Source organism: Callithrix jacchus, chromosome 6, assembly GCF_049354715.1.
Source record: "Callithrix jacchus isolate 240 chromosome 6, calJac240_pri, whole genome shotgun sequence".
NCBI classification, from domain to species: domain Eukaryota; kingdom Metazoa; phylum Chordata; class Mammalia; order Primates; family Cebidae; genus Callithrix; species Callithrix jacchus.
The window spans coordinates 58,854,525-58,869,717 of NC_133507.1; the positions used below are offsets into that span (position 1 = coordinate 58,854,525).

The 15,193-nt window shown below is 39.2% G+C and overlaps 1 protein-coding gene across 5 annotated transcripts in view; it reads right to left on the reverse strand.

Annotated features, from left to right (window-relative positions):
• Positions 1-2,703: 2,703 nt before the first annotated feature.
• Positions 2,704-15,193, reverse strand: part of MYO3B (myosin IIIB) — a 503,216-nt gene continuing 490,726 nt past the window's right edge. For all 5 annotated transcript variants that reach the window (XM_035304567.3, XM_035304566.3, XM_035304565.3 and 2 more), the window contains 3 exons: positions 5,727-5,833; positions 5,308-5,354; positions 2,704-4,479 (listed from right to left, as the gene is read on the reverse strand). In XM_035304567.3, coding sequence (XP_035160458.3) covers positions 4,341-4,479; positions 5,308-5,354; positions 5,727-5,833 — 293 coding nt within the window. In that variant the 3' untranslated portion in view covers positions 2,704-4,340. The remainder of the gene's footprint in view (positions 4,480-5,307; positions 5,355-5,726; positions 5,834-15,193) is intronic.

Consider the following 15,193-nt stretch of genomic DNA (forward strand, 5'->3'; position numbering starts at 1 on the left):
AGTACAGGTGCACGCCACCATATCTGGCTAATTTTTGTAGTTTTGGTGGAAACTGGGTTTTGCTATGTTGCCCAGTCTGGTCTGCAACTCCTGAGCTCAAGCTATCTGCCTACCTTGTCCCCTTGAAGTGCTAGGATTATGAGCGTGAGCCACCAGGTTTCTTAACAGACCATAAAAAAAAAGAATACTAGTTGAAAAGGAAAAGCTGGCGACAAAATCATCTGTACAACAAGCCCCCATGACGTGAGTTACAAAACTGCTCATGTATCCCAGAACCTGAAATGAAAGTTAAAAAAAGGAAAAGACTGATAAATTATAGCACGTTAAAACCACCTTTTTCTCATCAAAGGCACTTTAAGAGAATGAAAGGGTAAGCTACCTAGTGGAGAAAATATTTGCAATGCATATAACTAACATATGTTTCTTCACATTAAAAGAAAACAATGGTTAAATTAATTCAAAATGGGCATGTTATACAGTTATCTAAATTGGGCACAAAATACATAAAATGTGCCCAATATTATTAGTGGGGGATAAATAAGCTATAATCACAGTGAGATTCTGGGATTTAGCACCCCATGAGTCCTGGATGAGAGACAAGAACTGGTGAGAATGCGGAACAATGGGAGCTCTCTTATACTACCAATAGGATTGTAAATTGGTATCACTACTTTGGAAAACAGTTTGGCATTCTGTACTGAAGTAAAGATATGTACATCTTATGACTCTGCAACTTTTATCTTAGGTATATAGCTAACAGAAAATCATGCAAAAATGGACACCAAAAGATGGATACACTAATGTTCACAGCAGCAATTTCTAAAATAGCCCCAAATTGGAAACAATTCATATTTGTCCATTAAAAGTAGAATGACTCAATTATGTCATATTCATCTACTAGAATATTACATAGACATGAAAATCGGCAAACTATATTTACATTCCATGACATACATGAACCTAGAAAATACAACATTGAATGAAACAAGACCTAAAAAAAAAAATTTACCGTAGGATTCCATTTATATCAAGTCTTCCAAACCTAACTATAGTGTTTAGGAAAACATGTAAATATAAAACTACCAAGAAAATCAAGAAAGTGTTTATCAATAAGGTCATGGGAATATTTATCTTTGGGGAGGCACAGACAGGAGTGGTAACTGGGAGGGGCCTGGAGGGAGGCTTCTAGGTGCTAACAATGTTTCGTTCTAGACGGGAGGGTGGTTACATGGACATTTACTTTCTGATAATTTAGTGAGCTGAATCTTCTGATTTGTGTCCTTTTCTGGATGTGTATTGTATTTGAAAAGAAAGTTTGGGCCGGGAGCAGTGGCTCACACCTGTAATCCCAGCACTTTGGGAGGCTGGGGCAGGCGGATCACTTGAGGCCAGGAGTTTGAGACCAGCCTGGACAACATGGCAAATGAACCATCTCTAGTAAAAACAGAAAAATTAGCTGGGTGTGGTGGTGCATGCCTGTAATCCCAGCTACTCAGGTGGCTGAGGCACAAGAATTGCTTGAACCTGGGAGGCAGAGGTTTGAGTGAGCCATGATTGTGCCACTGCACTGCAGCTAGAGTGATAGAACAAGACTCTGTTTCAAAAAAAAAAGGTAGATGAAGGCATATCTGCAAATGACCAAAATGAAGAAGCAGCAGCTCAGAATATGAACACTAAATGTCTGCAGTGGAACTTTAAAAAAAAAAAAGTTCTACTCCCAGAATCATTTCTGTTTGTTTTGTGTTTTGATGTTATTGTTCAGTCTGCCAGTTTTGTTATTTATATTTATTTACTTGCTGTTTTTTGAGATGGAATCTTACTCTGTTGCCCAGTCTGGAGTGCAGTGGCATGATCTTGGCTCACTGAAACCTCTGCCTCCCAGGATCAAGTGATTCTCCTGCCTCAGCCTCCTGAGTAGCTAGGACAGCTGTGTGCCACCGCGCCTGGCTAATTTTTGTGTTTTTGGTAGAGATGGGGTTTTGCCATGGTTGCCAGGCTGGTCTCCATCTTCTGACCTCAAATGATCTACCCATCTCAGCCTCCCAAGGTGCTGGGATTACAGGCATGAACCACCATGCCCAGCTATGAGTCTGCTGGTTTTCCTAATTTCAGGTATCCTCACAGAAATACTGTTGAATGTTGATGGTACAAAACAATAAATGTTTAATTATATGACTTAGTCTAAAAGGTAGTCAACCATTTAAACATAATAAGTCCTGGAGATGTGAGAAGGGGAGAGGGAATTGAAATAAATCTGTTTTTTCATAAGGGGGAGATTAAATATTGTTTAAAATGACAAACAAAGAAGGTAGAAGCAAATTATTCAAAGGCACGGCAGCAATCATTAGAAGAATTAGAAATAGGGTTAAACAATGACTGCTTCCTGGAGAGGGGACGTGGAAAGAGAGACTGCTTCACTATAAACCCTCGGGACCATTTGATTTTTGTCATGTGCATATTACTTTGATAAATGTAATCAGTTACAAGAGTCCAGGTTGCATCATTCTCATCTACTTCGTTTAAAAATTGCTTTTTGAGTTTGTGGCACTGTGACTAGCACAAGAATAAATGTCTGTAGTCTATCTGTCTTCTCTATGCTGTGACTAAAAGTGCACATCGTTTCTCAAGTACTCTTAGGAGGGCAGCTGTATTCATGACGTAACCAAGCAGAGCTTCTGGATTAGGATTCTATGATTACTTCTGTTTTCTTTTTCACTTTATTTATAGATATATTTACATTAGAAACAAGCCAGGTTTAGAATTACATTGTACATGGACAAGCAGGGAGCTATGAACATTTCCATTCAACAATTTGAAAAGCAGCTATTACTATCAAATCAATGATAAAAGTGAAACTTCCAAAAGCACTCATATATGAATAGACATGAAAAATTTATATAGTCTATGCATTATTTTTTGAACAATAAAATAAAACTTATCTGCATTTCTTCTGCTCTGCTTACTTATAAACATTACCTTTTGAGTGAAGTTCAGCTATTGAAAAACGGGCTATATTTATTTCTTTTACTTCTAAAATTATAATTTCTGAGATCTTTAAATGCCTCCTTACTTATCTTCATAAGATGCCTATCAACACACTCCATTTCAAAGCTCTGATAAGGTTTTCTTCAAGGTAATTTTTCTCAAAATTCAGGTATTTTCTTGCATACTATCTACCACATATTTTAGTGTAAGAAAAATATTCAGAGCATCTGTTCTAGAGAAAGGGTCTTACAGGGCTGCTTTGTTTTTGTTTACATCACACAGCAGTTTGTCATGTTGTTTTATATAAAGCAGGTGCTCAAAACAGTTTGTCATATTGAATCATATTGAGTATTATAACATATCATTACAATAGAATTAGCTTAGGCTTGAGTGAAAAAGCAGAGTTTATAGTGTACAAAAAGTGATTAGTCACATGTAACATAAAATTGAAAGTAACATTTCTGTCAGATGCTTGTGTAACTTAGTGAAGTCTCTCCAGCTGTTCTTCATTCACTAGATGGTCCCCTCTGTCAGGCACTGTGCTAGGCGTGGTGGACACAAAGGTGGACAAGATCAGGTCCTTCCACTGTAGTCACTAATAGCCTCATGGAGTTATTTGACCAGTGAATGGAGAGTTACAGCATAAAGTGACCCGGACTTTCCCTCTCACTCCTTTCTTTTCACTACTAAAGTAGTGTGGGTGTCTTGGCAAGGTGAAATAAAGAGGCAATGGCTTTCTCAGCATAATAATTAGCAAGAGAGGGGTTATTTGCCTTGTTGAAGAATCTGAAAGATTTAGGTGCCTCTGCCTAAACACAGGCAATTATCCTGTCCTAGGAGCTCTTGGGGCTAATCTTCCAGGATGGGGCACTCATCAGTGGAGCCCTGACCCTGGGGAGGTGGGAGTGATAGAAGAGCCCAGCAAGGGTGAGAGGGTGGAGAAGAGCACAGGAAAGGGACTCCTGGATCTCCACTGGAACAGCTTCTGAGTGGAGTGAAAAGTAACTTGATAGGAAAAATCAAGAAATATTATCAGGGTCCATGATGAGACTGTGGTGAGACTGTTATCTTCCTAGACAGTGGGGGCATCAGTGACTGTTCATGCCATTGTAAAGCTGTTCTCAGTGTCCCATAGGGACCTATGGGACAGGAAAGGAAGGGAGGCTGTACAACAGATGTGGGAGAGTGGTAGAGATAGGATAAGACGTTTTGGAATCTGCAAGTTGTTCAGTAAGGCTCAGGCATGGATCGCATGTCCAAAGAAGTTGACCCCATGTCAGTGCTTTCTTATGCAGTGACAGTCAATTATCATGAGTGTTCCTACTCTGGACAGATGTGGGGCTAGGAGGTACAAGTCAATGTTGAGTAAAAGAATCTCCTTTTGAGGATGACAAGAAAAAGGACCGGTGGGCTGAGTTGTTCTCCTCAGGGACACAGTCCACCGGTGACAGAGATTTGTAATATTCATCTTCCCCATCAAGTACTTTGATTTGGCTGCAACAACAACAAAAAAAGGATTTTCAACAAAAAAGAAAACAGATGTCACAATCATCACTGGAGCAGCTAAAGTTGTGTGAGTAGCTGAAACAGGGTTGAGTCCCAACACTGGAGGGGAAGGACAGCTTAGGAAGCTCAGGGTTTCCCAATACAGAGGTACCAGGGTCTGATCCACAAAGCCCTTCACCTTTGGGTCACGCACTGATAATGGGTCCAGTTTTGTGGTGTTGGGAAGTTGTGGTCATATTGCAACTTGATTTGTGGGATTGAACCATCTGTCTGTCTCCATCTGGTTCCCTCTAGATGAGAAAGTTTTCCTCCTGACTTCCCCCAATTCTCTAACTAGTACCAATTACTTACTTCATTGCCATTCTCAATTGAGATGCTAACAACCAAACGAAGACAAACTCCTTACTATCCTGTCTAACCAGTGGGGCACATTTCTCCTTGTACGTGTTTTAAGGCCCGGGGTAGGATAATGTGGAGGAAATGGCCTATTTGCACTTTGTAGAGTGCTCTTATTTGTGGAAGGAGTGTTTTATATAACCCACTATATGTCTCTAATTATGAAGAAAGTAGAATTTCCTGGAATAATTGTAAGAAATAACATTTGCCCTTAGGTGACAATGTCAACCTTTTGGGAAAGAATAGATTCAAGTTTCGTATACTTGATACTGTGAAAAGTAGTTTCCAGTGTCAATAAGAGTGGCAATATCTGGATTGCATATTTTTAGAAGCCTCTCTGGAAAGTTTTGCATTTTCTGTAATATCACAAAGGACCCCTTCTGTTTACAGTTGCTTAGAACTAAGAAGACAGATATTTACCCAAGTTTTCTTGGCTTCCTCTTGCTCCCTTGATATTCTAGAGTTCCCTGTGGAGAGGGCCAAGAACACACAGTCAAAGCAAAGCAGCAAGTCGTTAATTTTTAATTCAAAGTGATTTTGTGTTGAATGCAAGCAGATGCTGATAATATCAGAAGTCACAGCATAATTTTTTTGATCAAAGGGCTCAAGTGAGCCTGATGAAGCATGCATCTTGCTCGTCTTTGATAAACCGCATCAATTATTCACCGTGAAGGCAGACATCCTGACATGAAAGCAACAGATAAAGAGCCTAAGCACATGTTCAAGACGAGAGCATGGGAGTGGGGGTGGGGCTGCAGGGGTGGGAACAGGTAGTAATAACAGAATTATTAACTGGAAACAAAGCCAGTGAAACCGCTTTATGGCCACTTTGAACTTACATTTAACTGGTTATAGTACATGGTGTCCTCAGGGCTGCTCAACATTTTGGGCTGCTGATAGCGTCGGCGAGGTGTTCGTTGCTTCTGTGCGAGACCATTTTCTGAACCTGAAAAAGGGTAGCAAAACTGTGCTGTCAACTGTCCCAGGTGTTGAGAAAATTAAGGGAAAATGACTCTTCACGGATGTACTTAGTAGAAACTGTATCCTATTTTAATGGGCATATTAAAAGCTTTGCTAATATTAGGAGAAATCCCATCCTAAAATACAGGCACTGACTGCTAAGTGTAAACCAGGGCCACTGTCTGTAACTTTGCATTCAGCTTTCTGATCTGAGTCAGCGGTCCAGAGTGACAGAAAGCAAGTTGGTGTTTCCACACTGGTGACATATAAGTTGGCAGTCAGCGTTTATAGAGTGGGGTGCCCTTAGTGTGATGACTAAGTTAGGACAACCAAAGCAATCTGGGATTGTTTGCACCACATCCTGCAGTGAGAGTTCAAAAACATCTGGAGCACACATACTCTTGGGGAGATGAGAAGCAAACCTTTTGGTGGGATACATTTTTGGGGTAGGGGAAATGGCTTGAGCTAAAATGTACTGAAATGCTTTGAACAATACCACTGATCCATGCAGTCTCTGGAGGTGGTGTAAAAGAGAAGGGGAAAGGATGATTGCACCATTACATGAAGCAGTCTCTCCCTGTTAGTCCTGATTTCAGAACCCTGGACCAAGCGTACACTGCAGATTAAGAAACCATGAGTCAGAAGAGGTCATCTTTCATTTCCCTTCCAAGCAAATGATTTTATGGATCTACTGTCCTTTGGCTCTATATCTGAATCAGCGTTCAGCAGGTCTGATTTTTTGGCAACACACACACACACCTGTCATAGAATATTATCCATGAATGTTGTCTAGAGAAAAGCTATCAGTATCCTGGAGGACAGCGTATTTATCATAAACTCTGGAGGAATTTTTTAGAGTGACTTAGCAAGATAGTGAAATATCTGTTCCCTAAGTATAAAGTTTTGTATCTTGATTTTTCTTGAATTGGGACATACCTATATTTGGACAAGACTATCAGAGCCCAGCCTGGCCAACATGGTGAAACCCAGTCTCCACTAAAAATACAAGAATTAGCTGGGCATGGTGGCGTGTGCCTATAGTCCCAGCTTCTCAGGAGGCTGAAGCAGGAGAATCACTTGAACACGAGAGACAGAGTTTGCAGTGAGCCAAGATCGCATCACTATACTCCAGCCTGGGTGACAAAGTGAGATTCAGTCTTTTTTTTTTTTTTTGAGAAAAATCAGAACCATCCATTCTAAATACCCTTTTTTTTTTTCAGAAGGGAAACTGAGGCCCATAAAATTGAATGACTTATCTTTGATCAAGTGGCAGGGTGGATGCCCAAACCTAGAGTTCTTACTTTTGTTCCAATAGGTTTTTTTTTTTTTTTTACACTATAGCATATTGTCCTTTTTTGTTTTTTGAGACAGTCTTGCTGTTGCCCAGGCTGGAGTGCAGTGGTGCCATCTCTGCTCACTGCGACTTCTGCCTCCCAGGTTCAAGCTATTCTCCTCCCTCAGCCTCCCAGGTTCAAGCTATTCTCCTGCCTCAGCCTCCCAAGTAGCTGGGACTACAGGTGTGCATCATCACGCTCAGCAAACTTAAATTTTTTGTGGAGTTGGGGGTGTCGCCATGTTGGCCAGTCTGGTCTCAAACTCCTGACCTCAAGTGATCTACCCACCTCGGCCTCCCAAAGTGCTGGGATTACAGGCATGAGCCACCATGCCCAGCCTCAATGAAAAAGTATTAATTAGTATAGCAAAATGATGTTGCTTGCAGAGGGTTCCCACAGCCTTAATAGACATCCTCATTCACCTTTTCATGAACACTGTGCAGAGCACAGGACTCTAGCCTGTAGTGCTGGTAAGGTCCTGAGAACACAAAGAATACAGCAGTTCTTTCTGATGGTTCCAACATAACTCCTCCTCGTTTGCTTTGTGAAGTCCATACTCTGCAATATGGTAGAATGTGAAGCTGTGAGGCCCTTTTGTGTCATCTCCTTTCTGATTTATAGATGAATGAACAGAAGTGTCCAGAGGTCAGGCTGCTGGTGTGAAGCATGCTCTGGAGGTCTGACATCCACTCTCTCTTAGACTTTCTAATACGGCAGGAATTCCATCCTGCTCAAAAGACTGATCTGAAGAAGTTTTTGGGTTCAGCTAGAGTTCAGCCTAGTTAGGCTGGACTTCGCTATTTACATAGTGTTTACATTTTATCAGAGGTTTTTATTTATATTGTCTCAACTGGTAATGCTTAATATACGGTATGATTTTCAACTTCTGTTCTTGATGAACTTGCTGTTTCATCAGCTTTTATTCTTTTCCTGATTCTTATAAGGAATTAAGTTATTGGATAGAATGTTCTTAATTTTAATATTTCTCCCATTACTTAAAAACAGCTGTTGGTGTCTAATCTCATGGTATCTACACTCTACTAGAATCTGGTATAAGCTAGTTATCTGATGTAGCATCAAATTTTAATTTTCGTTATTTTAGGTTTAATTTCTCCATATGTCACAGTGTTCTGCAAAGAATGCTGCAACTTCCAGGTGCTTTGTCATTGGAACAAATCTGAGTGTCATGGATACCATGATCCATTGTAAGCAACCAAATAAATAATTGGGAAGTAAATCATTATTTAATAAATGCTATTGGAATAATTTATCAATATGCAAAAATATGACTTAAATACAGACATTATAACATTTATCCTATGTACAGGGTACTTTGCAGAATTTTGTGAAAAATACACAGAGAAATAAGACAAAGCCCCTGTTTTCAATCTAGTAGAGGACACCATCTTAAGACATGAAATAACTTACTTAAGTCTGTTTATGTTAGTGCTGTTGGGGTCATATAATTAGTTTTAAAAATTCTAAATCCTCTACTTTTCTCAATATATTTCTTGATTCTCACAGGCCATGATAAATTCTAGATGAGTTACATGGTTGAGCATTTTAAACATTCTCCAAAAAACTTTCGAAAGAAATGAACTAGACTATCTCAGCTGTGTAAGAAGAGGTTAGCGACATGCATGGGTTTAATTATATTAAAGTAAAACATTCCATATGATGGACAGTAACAAAACTAAGATGAAAGGAAGTGCAATGGAAAGGTAAAAACAATTAAAAGATATGTACACATGAAAGGTACATCCATAATGTAGAAAGGCTGAGGCAAGAGACAGAGAAATACAGTTAGAAAACAAGATACTGAAAAATGTTGAACTATTCTGACAAACAGCTTCAATTTAGCAATTCCTACTGCTTTGTTATTAATTAGCATACACCAAAAGGTCAGCAGACAATGTGTGAGGGGCCCAGAGAAACAGGAGAATCCACAGGTTCCCCACCACCTAAAGTGCAACTTGGCGATAAATAAATAGAGCTGGCAGGGCTCCCAGTACTTTGGGAGGCCGAGGTGGGTGAATTGCTTGAGCTCAGGAGTTCGAGACCAGCCCAGGCAACATGGCAAAGCCCCATCTCTACAAAAAAATTAGCCAGGCATGTTGGCATGCACCTGTCTTCTGATCTACTCTGGAGACTGAGACAGGAGGATCCCCTGAGTTCAGGAGGCAGAGATTGCAGTGAGCCGAGATCACACCTCTGCACTCCAGCCTGGGTAATAGAGTGAGACTTTGTCTCTAAACAACAACAACAACAACAACAAAAGAAAACAGAAAAAAAAAAAACAAAAACCCAGAACTAAGCAAATTGTTCAAAGGAACACATTGCAATGAAGTAAACCAAAAAGAAAACGGATTTGTATAAAGACAGACATAATAACACTTTTTATAGCAGAAGAAAGCTAGAAACATGATACATACCCAGATATAAACATTGTTTCATATTGAGTCACTGACAAAGCAGTAATAAATGTGTATGATGCTGACAGAAGAAAATTCAAAACTTGGAAAAAGAAGTAAAATACAAAATAACATAAAGCACATTGACTAAATCTATGCATGTACATGCATTGAGAAGTTTATCATCTTTTCCTTGTAAATTTAAATATTAAAAAAATCAGTGAGGCACAAAGTATCAAACTGTTAGTTCTTTCCATAGATGAGAAAATTATAAACAAAAAAGGCTAAATTTGTAAGTGGCAGAATGAAAACTTGAACCTGGTCTTCTGGCTTTTGGGCCAGTCACTTTGCATTAAGATATAAAACAATATGGTTATCAGATAGTTACCTAGTTCATTTGATTAGTTTATGTAGAGAAACTGGGCAACTCAAATTTGAACATTCACATTTTTTTTTTTTTGAGATGAAGTCTTGCTCTGTCACCCAGCCTGGAGTGCAGTGGCTTGATCTCGACTCACTGCAACCTCCACTACTTGGGTTCAAGTGATTCTTCTGCCGCAGCCTCCTGAGTAGCTGGGATTACAGGTGCCCACCATTGTGCCCGGCTAACTTTTTGTATTTTTAGTAGAGATGGGATTTTATCATGTTGGCCAGGCTGGTCTCAAGCCACTGACTTCAAGCAATCCACCCGCCTTGGCCTCCCAAAGTGCTGTGATTACCAGGTGTGAGCCACGATGCCTGGCCTGAATATTCACATTAGAATGTCAGTTTTTACTCTGAGAACCATAATGCTCATATTCTGAAAGTGGCCTATTTCTACCTCACATAGATGCCCGTGAGCCAAACCAAACTCTCCACTTTGTCATACATTGGTGACTACCTCCTTACTGTGCATTAAAGGGTATATTATGTTATGAATACCAGTTTGCATTTAACACAGGTCTCTTTCCTTTTCATGAATCTTTGCACCTACCCCCAAACCCCTGCCCTGCACCTTCTGATTTCATATTTGAGACCTTTGACACATCTTCTGAATTGTTATAAAACTTCATAATAAACTAGAGCTAAATCTGTCAGAAAAATGGAAGAAATCTGGATAGCATTTCAGGAGCACTGGCAAATGCATATTCCTTAATTCCTAATCCCAAACCATCACACTGTGGCTGCACACGTGCCCAAGGCCTTGGTGAGAGAGAAATAGCTGAATTCAGTCAATCCGTCAAATAACTTTAAACAATTGGTTTGTAAATTTAATTTTTCTTTTTCTTTATTAAACATGCAGCTATATCCAAGCTAGAATTGCCAGATAAAATGCAGGACACAGAGTTAGATTTGAATTTCAGATCAACAGCCAATAATTTTTTATTATACCCATGAAGTATTCAAGACATATTTATATTAAAAAATGATTGGTTATTTATCTGAGATTCAAATCTGAGTGTACTGCATTTTTATTTGTTAAATCTGGCAGCCCTAATTCATGCACAGTTTTAAGTCACAAATGAGGCTTTTGTCTTCTTCCAAGTTTCAGAGATGAAGAAGAAAAACTGTCTTCTACTCCATTTGACTTCCTGAGTTGCAGCTATTTTGGCTGCAAATGCCCCCTCCTACACTGTCCTCTAAAACTTAATGTTTCAATTTTCATCATCTGCTACATTCTGGTAAATTTCCTAGCAAGATGGAAGGAAGGGAAGGACAACTGCAAGGAAGGGCAGGATGGGGCCTGCAGCCCATGTATCCCCCAGCTTGGTGGGGCAGAATGGGTTCTTGGCTCCCGAGGAATGGGCAGACAATGCACAGGGATCCTGGGAAGAAAGGAAGAGAATATCCTGAGAGCCATAGTCCCTGGCACCCGCCTGTGGGCCCTCATCAGGCATGGATACTTTCTGAGCAGCGTGATTGCTGATCTGCTTGCCATTTTGTGGATGAGGTATTCTCAGGTTCACTGGCCAAATGAAACATCCCTTTGAAGCAAACAGTGTTCAGTGTTCTAGATTTACAGATGGTAAATCCTATATGACATTATAAGCTATACCCCTGGGGCACTTAAATAGAATTAGAGTTGTGCAATTAATTTACAGAGCTCTGCCAACTTTGTGCATAAAGGGAGGTGTGTCACTCCTCTGACCAAGGTTCTTAGGGCATTTGGAGATGACAATAACCCAGATGTCAGCTAGACGATCTTTCTCCTCAATGAGGGTTGACCATTAGCATGGTACTCCATGGCTACTCCTATGAAATAGCTTCTGAAGACAGGACCTGTCCCCTTACCATTTCATTTTTATATAGCAACTCTTGTTTTGCAAAGTACTTTTTATTTACTTCATCTCATTTTGGGAAGGACAAACCCTAAAGAGATAACAGAGGCATAGTAAGATTAAGAGATTATACAGTTAAAGGCAAAGCCCAAATGAGAATTCAGGCTTTTTAATGTCCAACTGAGAGTATTTTTTTTTTTTTTTTTACATAATACCAGTTCAACTTTTAAAATATTGGACATTGATTTTTTTTTTTTAATCTCTTTAGGTGGTTCTAATGTGTAGTCAGGGTTAAGAACCACTGTACTTGACCATATTTAATCTTTCCTTCCCAATAAGAACCCTATCAGCAGAAAGTCTACCAATAATCTACATCACCTTAAAAATGAAGAAATGTGGCTGGGCGCCATGGCTCATGCCTGTAATTCCAGCACTTTGGGAGGCTGAGGTGGGTAAATCAAGAGGTCAAGAGTTCAAGACCAGCCTGACCAATATGGTGAAATCCTGTCTCTACTAAAAATACAAAAATTAGCCAGCCTTGGTGGCATGTGCCTGTAGTCTGAACTACTCGGGAAGAGGCTGAGGCAGGAGAATCACTTGAACCTCAGAGGTGGAGGTTGCAGTGAGCCAAGATTGTGCCACTGCACTCCAGCCTGGGCAACAGAGCAACAAAAAAAAAAAAAAAAAAAAAAAAAAGAAATGTATTGTAATCCATTTGTCTCTAATATGCCTTGAGACATGGACTATTTTAGAGATGCTCAAAGCCTAACAGATCCTCAGGTTATTAGAGGTGGGGCATTATGCTCTGGCAGGTCAGATTTCCAAATTTAAGTCATGTCATGGAGGAGAATTCTCTGTGGTCTGGCTCCTTGCTTTTATATCTGAGAAGTCTGAGGCCAAAGGAGCTTAGGCCCCTAAAGTAGAACTGAAGATTTTTGATTTAAAATCTCAGGGCCTAGGCCATGGCCTCTATTATGATGCTTGTACTTTTGCTGAGATATTTTCATAAGTTTTCACTTCACCAAGTCTAACTTCAGGAGAAACTAAGGAATCTTTTGTAAAGCACATACACACACAACCAGAATGAGAGATTTTCTCCTGGGGTGCATGTAATTCAGATCCTGCTTTTTAAGATGAAAGGAAAGCTACAAATTTTCCCACTTGCCATGTTATGTCATGAACAATCTTCTTCAAAATTGCAAAACTGCTACAAAGAAAATATCCCTGAGTTAAATTACTGCCTGTGGAAGATGCTGAAGTTATAAATTGTCTATGTGGAATTTTCTACTTACAGTGGCAATAACTTCCCCTGAAACCAATAGCTCAGGGCCCGGCACACTCTCAACAAATGATGAATGAATGAATGAACGAATGAATGAATACTGACTATTCACCATTCTCGTTAAGCTCTCTTCCATCTATGTAGCCTGTTTAGTTCTCTGACTGTCAATTGGGATGTTTTGTCAAGGCTTTCAATTAGGAAGAGGATCTTTCCTATCCTGGGATACTTCTAAGGAAACTGTCCAGAGCTGTTTCAAAGCGGGAGATGAAATCAGCCTATAAAAACAAAGTTCCTTAGTATTTTTTATAACTGTCTTTTCAGTATCTTTTTAGGAATATGTATTTTTTTTAACCAAAAAATGCATTCATTCATTTAATTTGGGTCATGGCTCTCCCCCCCACCCGCCCGCCACTTAACAATAAAGTTATAAATATTTTTCCATTCTATTAGGCAACTTTTAAAATAGTATCTTTCCTTTAGAGTTACTTTTTAAAAAAGTAATGAGTGAACCTAATGTTTAAATAAGTTAAGCAGTAAAAAGATTGTCTTTTTTTCCACACCCAATCTCATTCCCACAATAGTAGCAACTGCTGAGACAAGTTTCCAGCGATATCTGTCTTCCAAAGATAGTTTAAATGGCATCATTTCTAATTGTTGCGTGGTATTTCATTTTATGGATGAATCATGATATTATATACTTTTCTATTTTGGGCATATGAATTGTTTCCAATGTTTTTCTATAATAACACTGCTTTGAGGAACATTCTCATAGTTTGATCTTTGACAAATGCTCATTATTCCTTAGGATAAATTTCCAAAAGAAGAATTACTGGCCAAAGGTATGCATATTTTTAAAACTTATGATTGTTTCCCAATTGCCATCCCGAAAGTTTGCAGCAAAATACACTGCTGCCACCTGCACCGAGATCCCGCATTTAATCAGGCCTTCACCAGCATGAGACAGTTCTTGAAGAAAAAGTCTGACAATTTAATAGGTGCAAAATGACACCTCATTTGTGTTTCTATTTGCATGTCATTGATTATTTGAAAAGGGTGAATGTTCCTTTTGAAACATTATTTGAAAAGAGTGAATGTTCCTACCCTCCCAGTTTACTAGCCATTTGTGATTCAGAATTCTTCAGTTGGAAACCGCGGCAAAGCTCATAGGTCCTTGGTGGATGTAAAACGGATGGAACAGGTTGTTGCCAGTCTGCTGGAGTAGGAGGGTAGATGAGCAGTCCTTTTGGCTAACAGGTGTGGGTGTGCCTGTTTTCAAAATTAGCATGTTGTAGGGGAATATTTCTCAAACTTCTGTCATATATCTACCGCTTAGGCATTTTTTACTATATTCACCTGTACTATTTTTTATGTACTATTTTTTTTAATTCAACTGATTATTTTTGCTTAAATACATTTATTTAAAACTAGATCTTTATTCACCACTGTAAATAGAAAACCAGTGTCATTTGCCATAAATAGTAGTGAACTATATAGTAAATACAATGAAAATGAAACAGTATTATTACCCTTGTGCTACATTTCATTTCCTATAGAAGGTTCTGGGTTTCTTAAAAGGTTAAAAAGAGAGATGAGTAAATGTGAGAGGAATTTAAGACATACTAGCACCACTAAGACTTTCTCCTTAAAGTAATCTGAAGGATTGTAATTGAGAATGGAGAAAAGAGTAACTTTCTTTTACATAAGAAGTTATGTAAAAGAATTATGTTATTTAATGTCACATCCACACATCATCAAAAATCAACTTGGTGACCACCAATGGCCCTTGTCCCACACTTTGAGAAACATGTGTTGGGGTGGAAATCTGAAGTCAGAAAAACTGGAGTATGATAACCACCTCAGCACTTATTAGAGGCCTAAACTTAGGAATGATGACCCCTTCCTTGTATGGTTGTAGTGAGAATGACAGATAATATATGAAAAAATAAAAACATGGTACCAGAGGCATTAGCACGTGCTGCGAAGGGGCTGTTGTATTTCTTGTTGTACTGGAGTGGTTCTCCTCCCTGGATGCATATTAGAATAATCTGAAAGGCTTTCTAA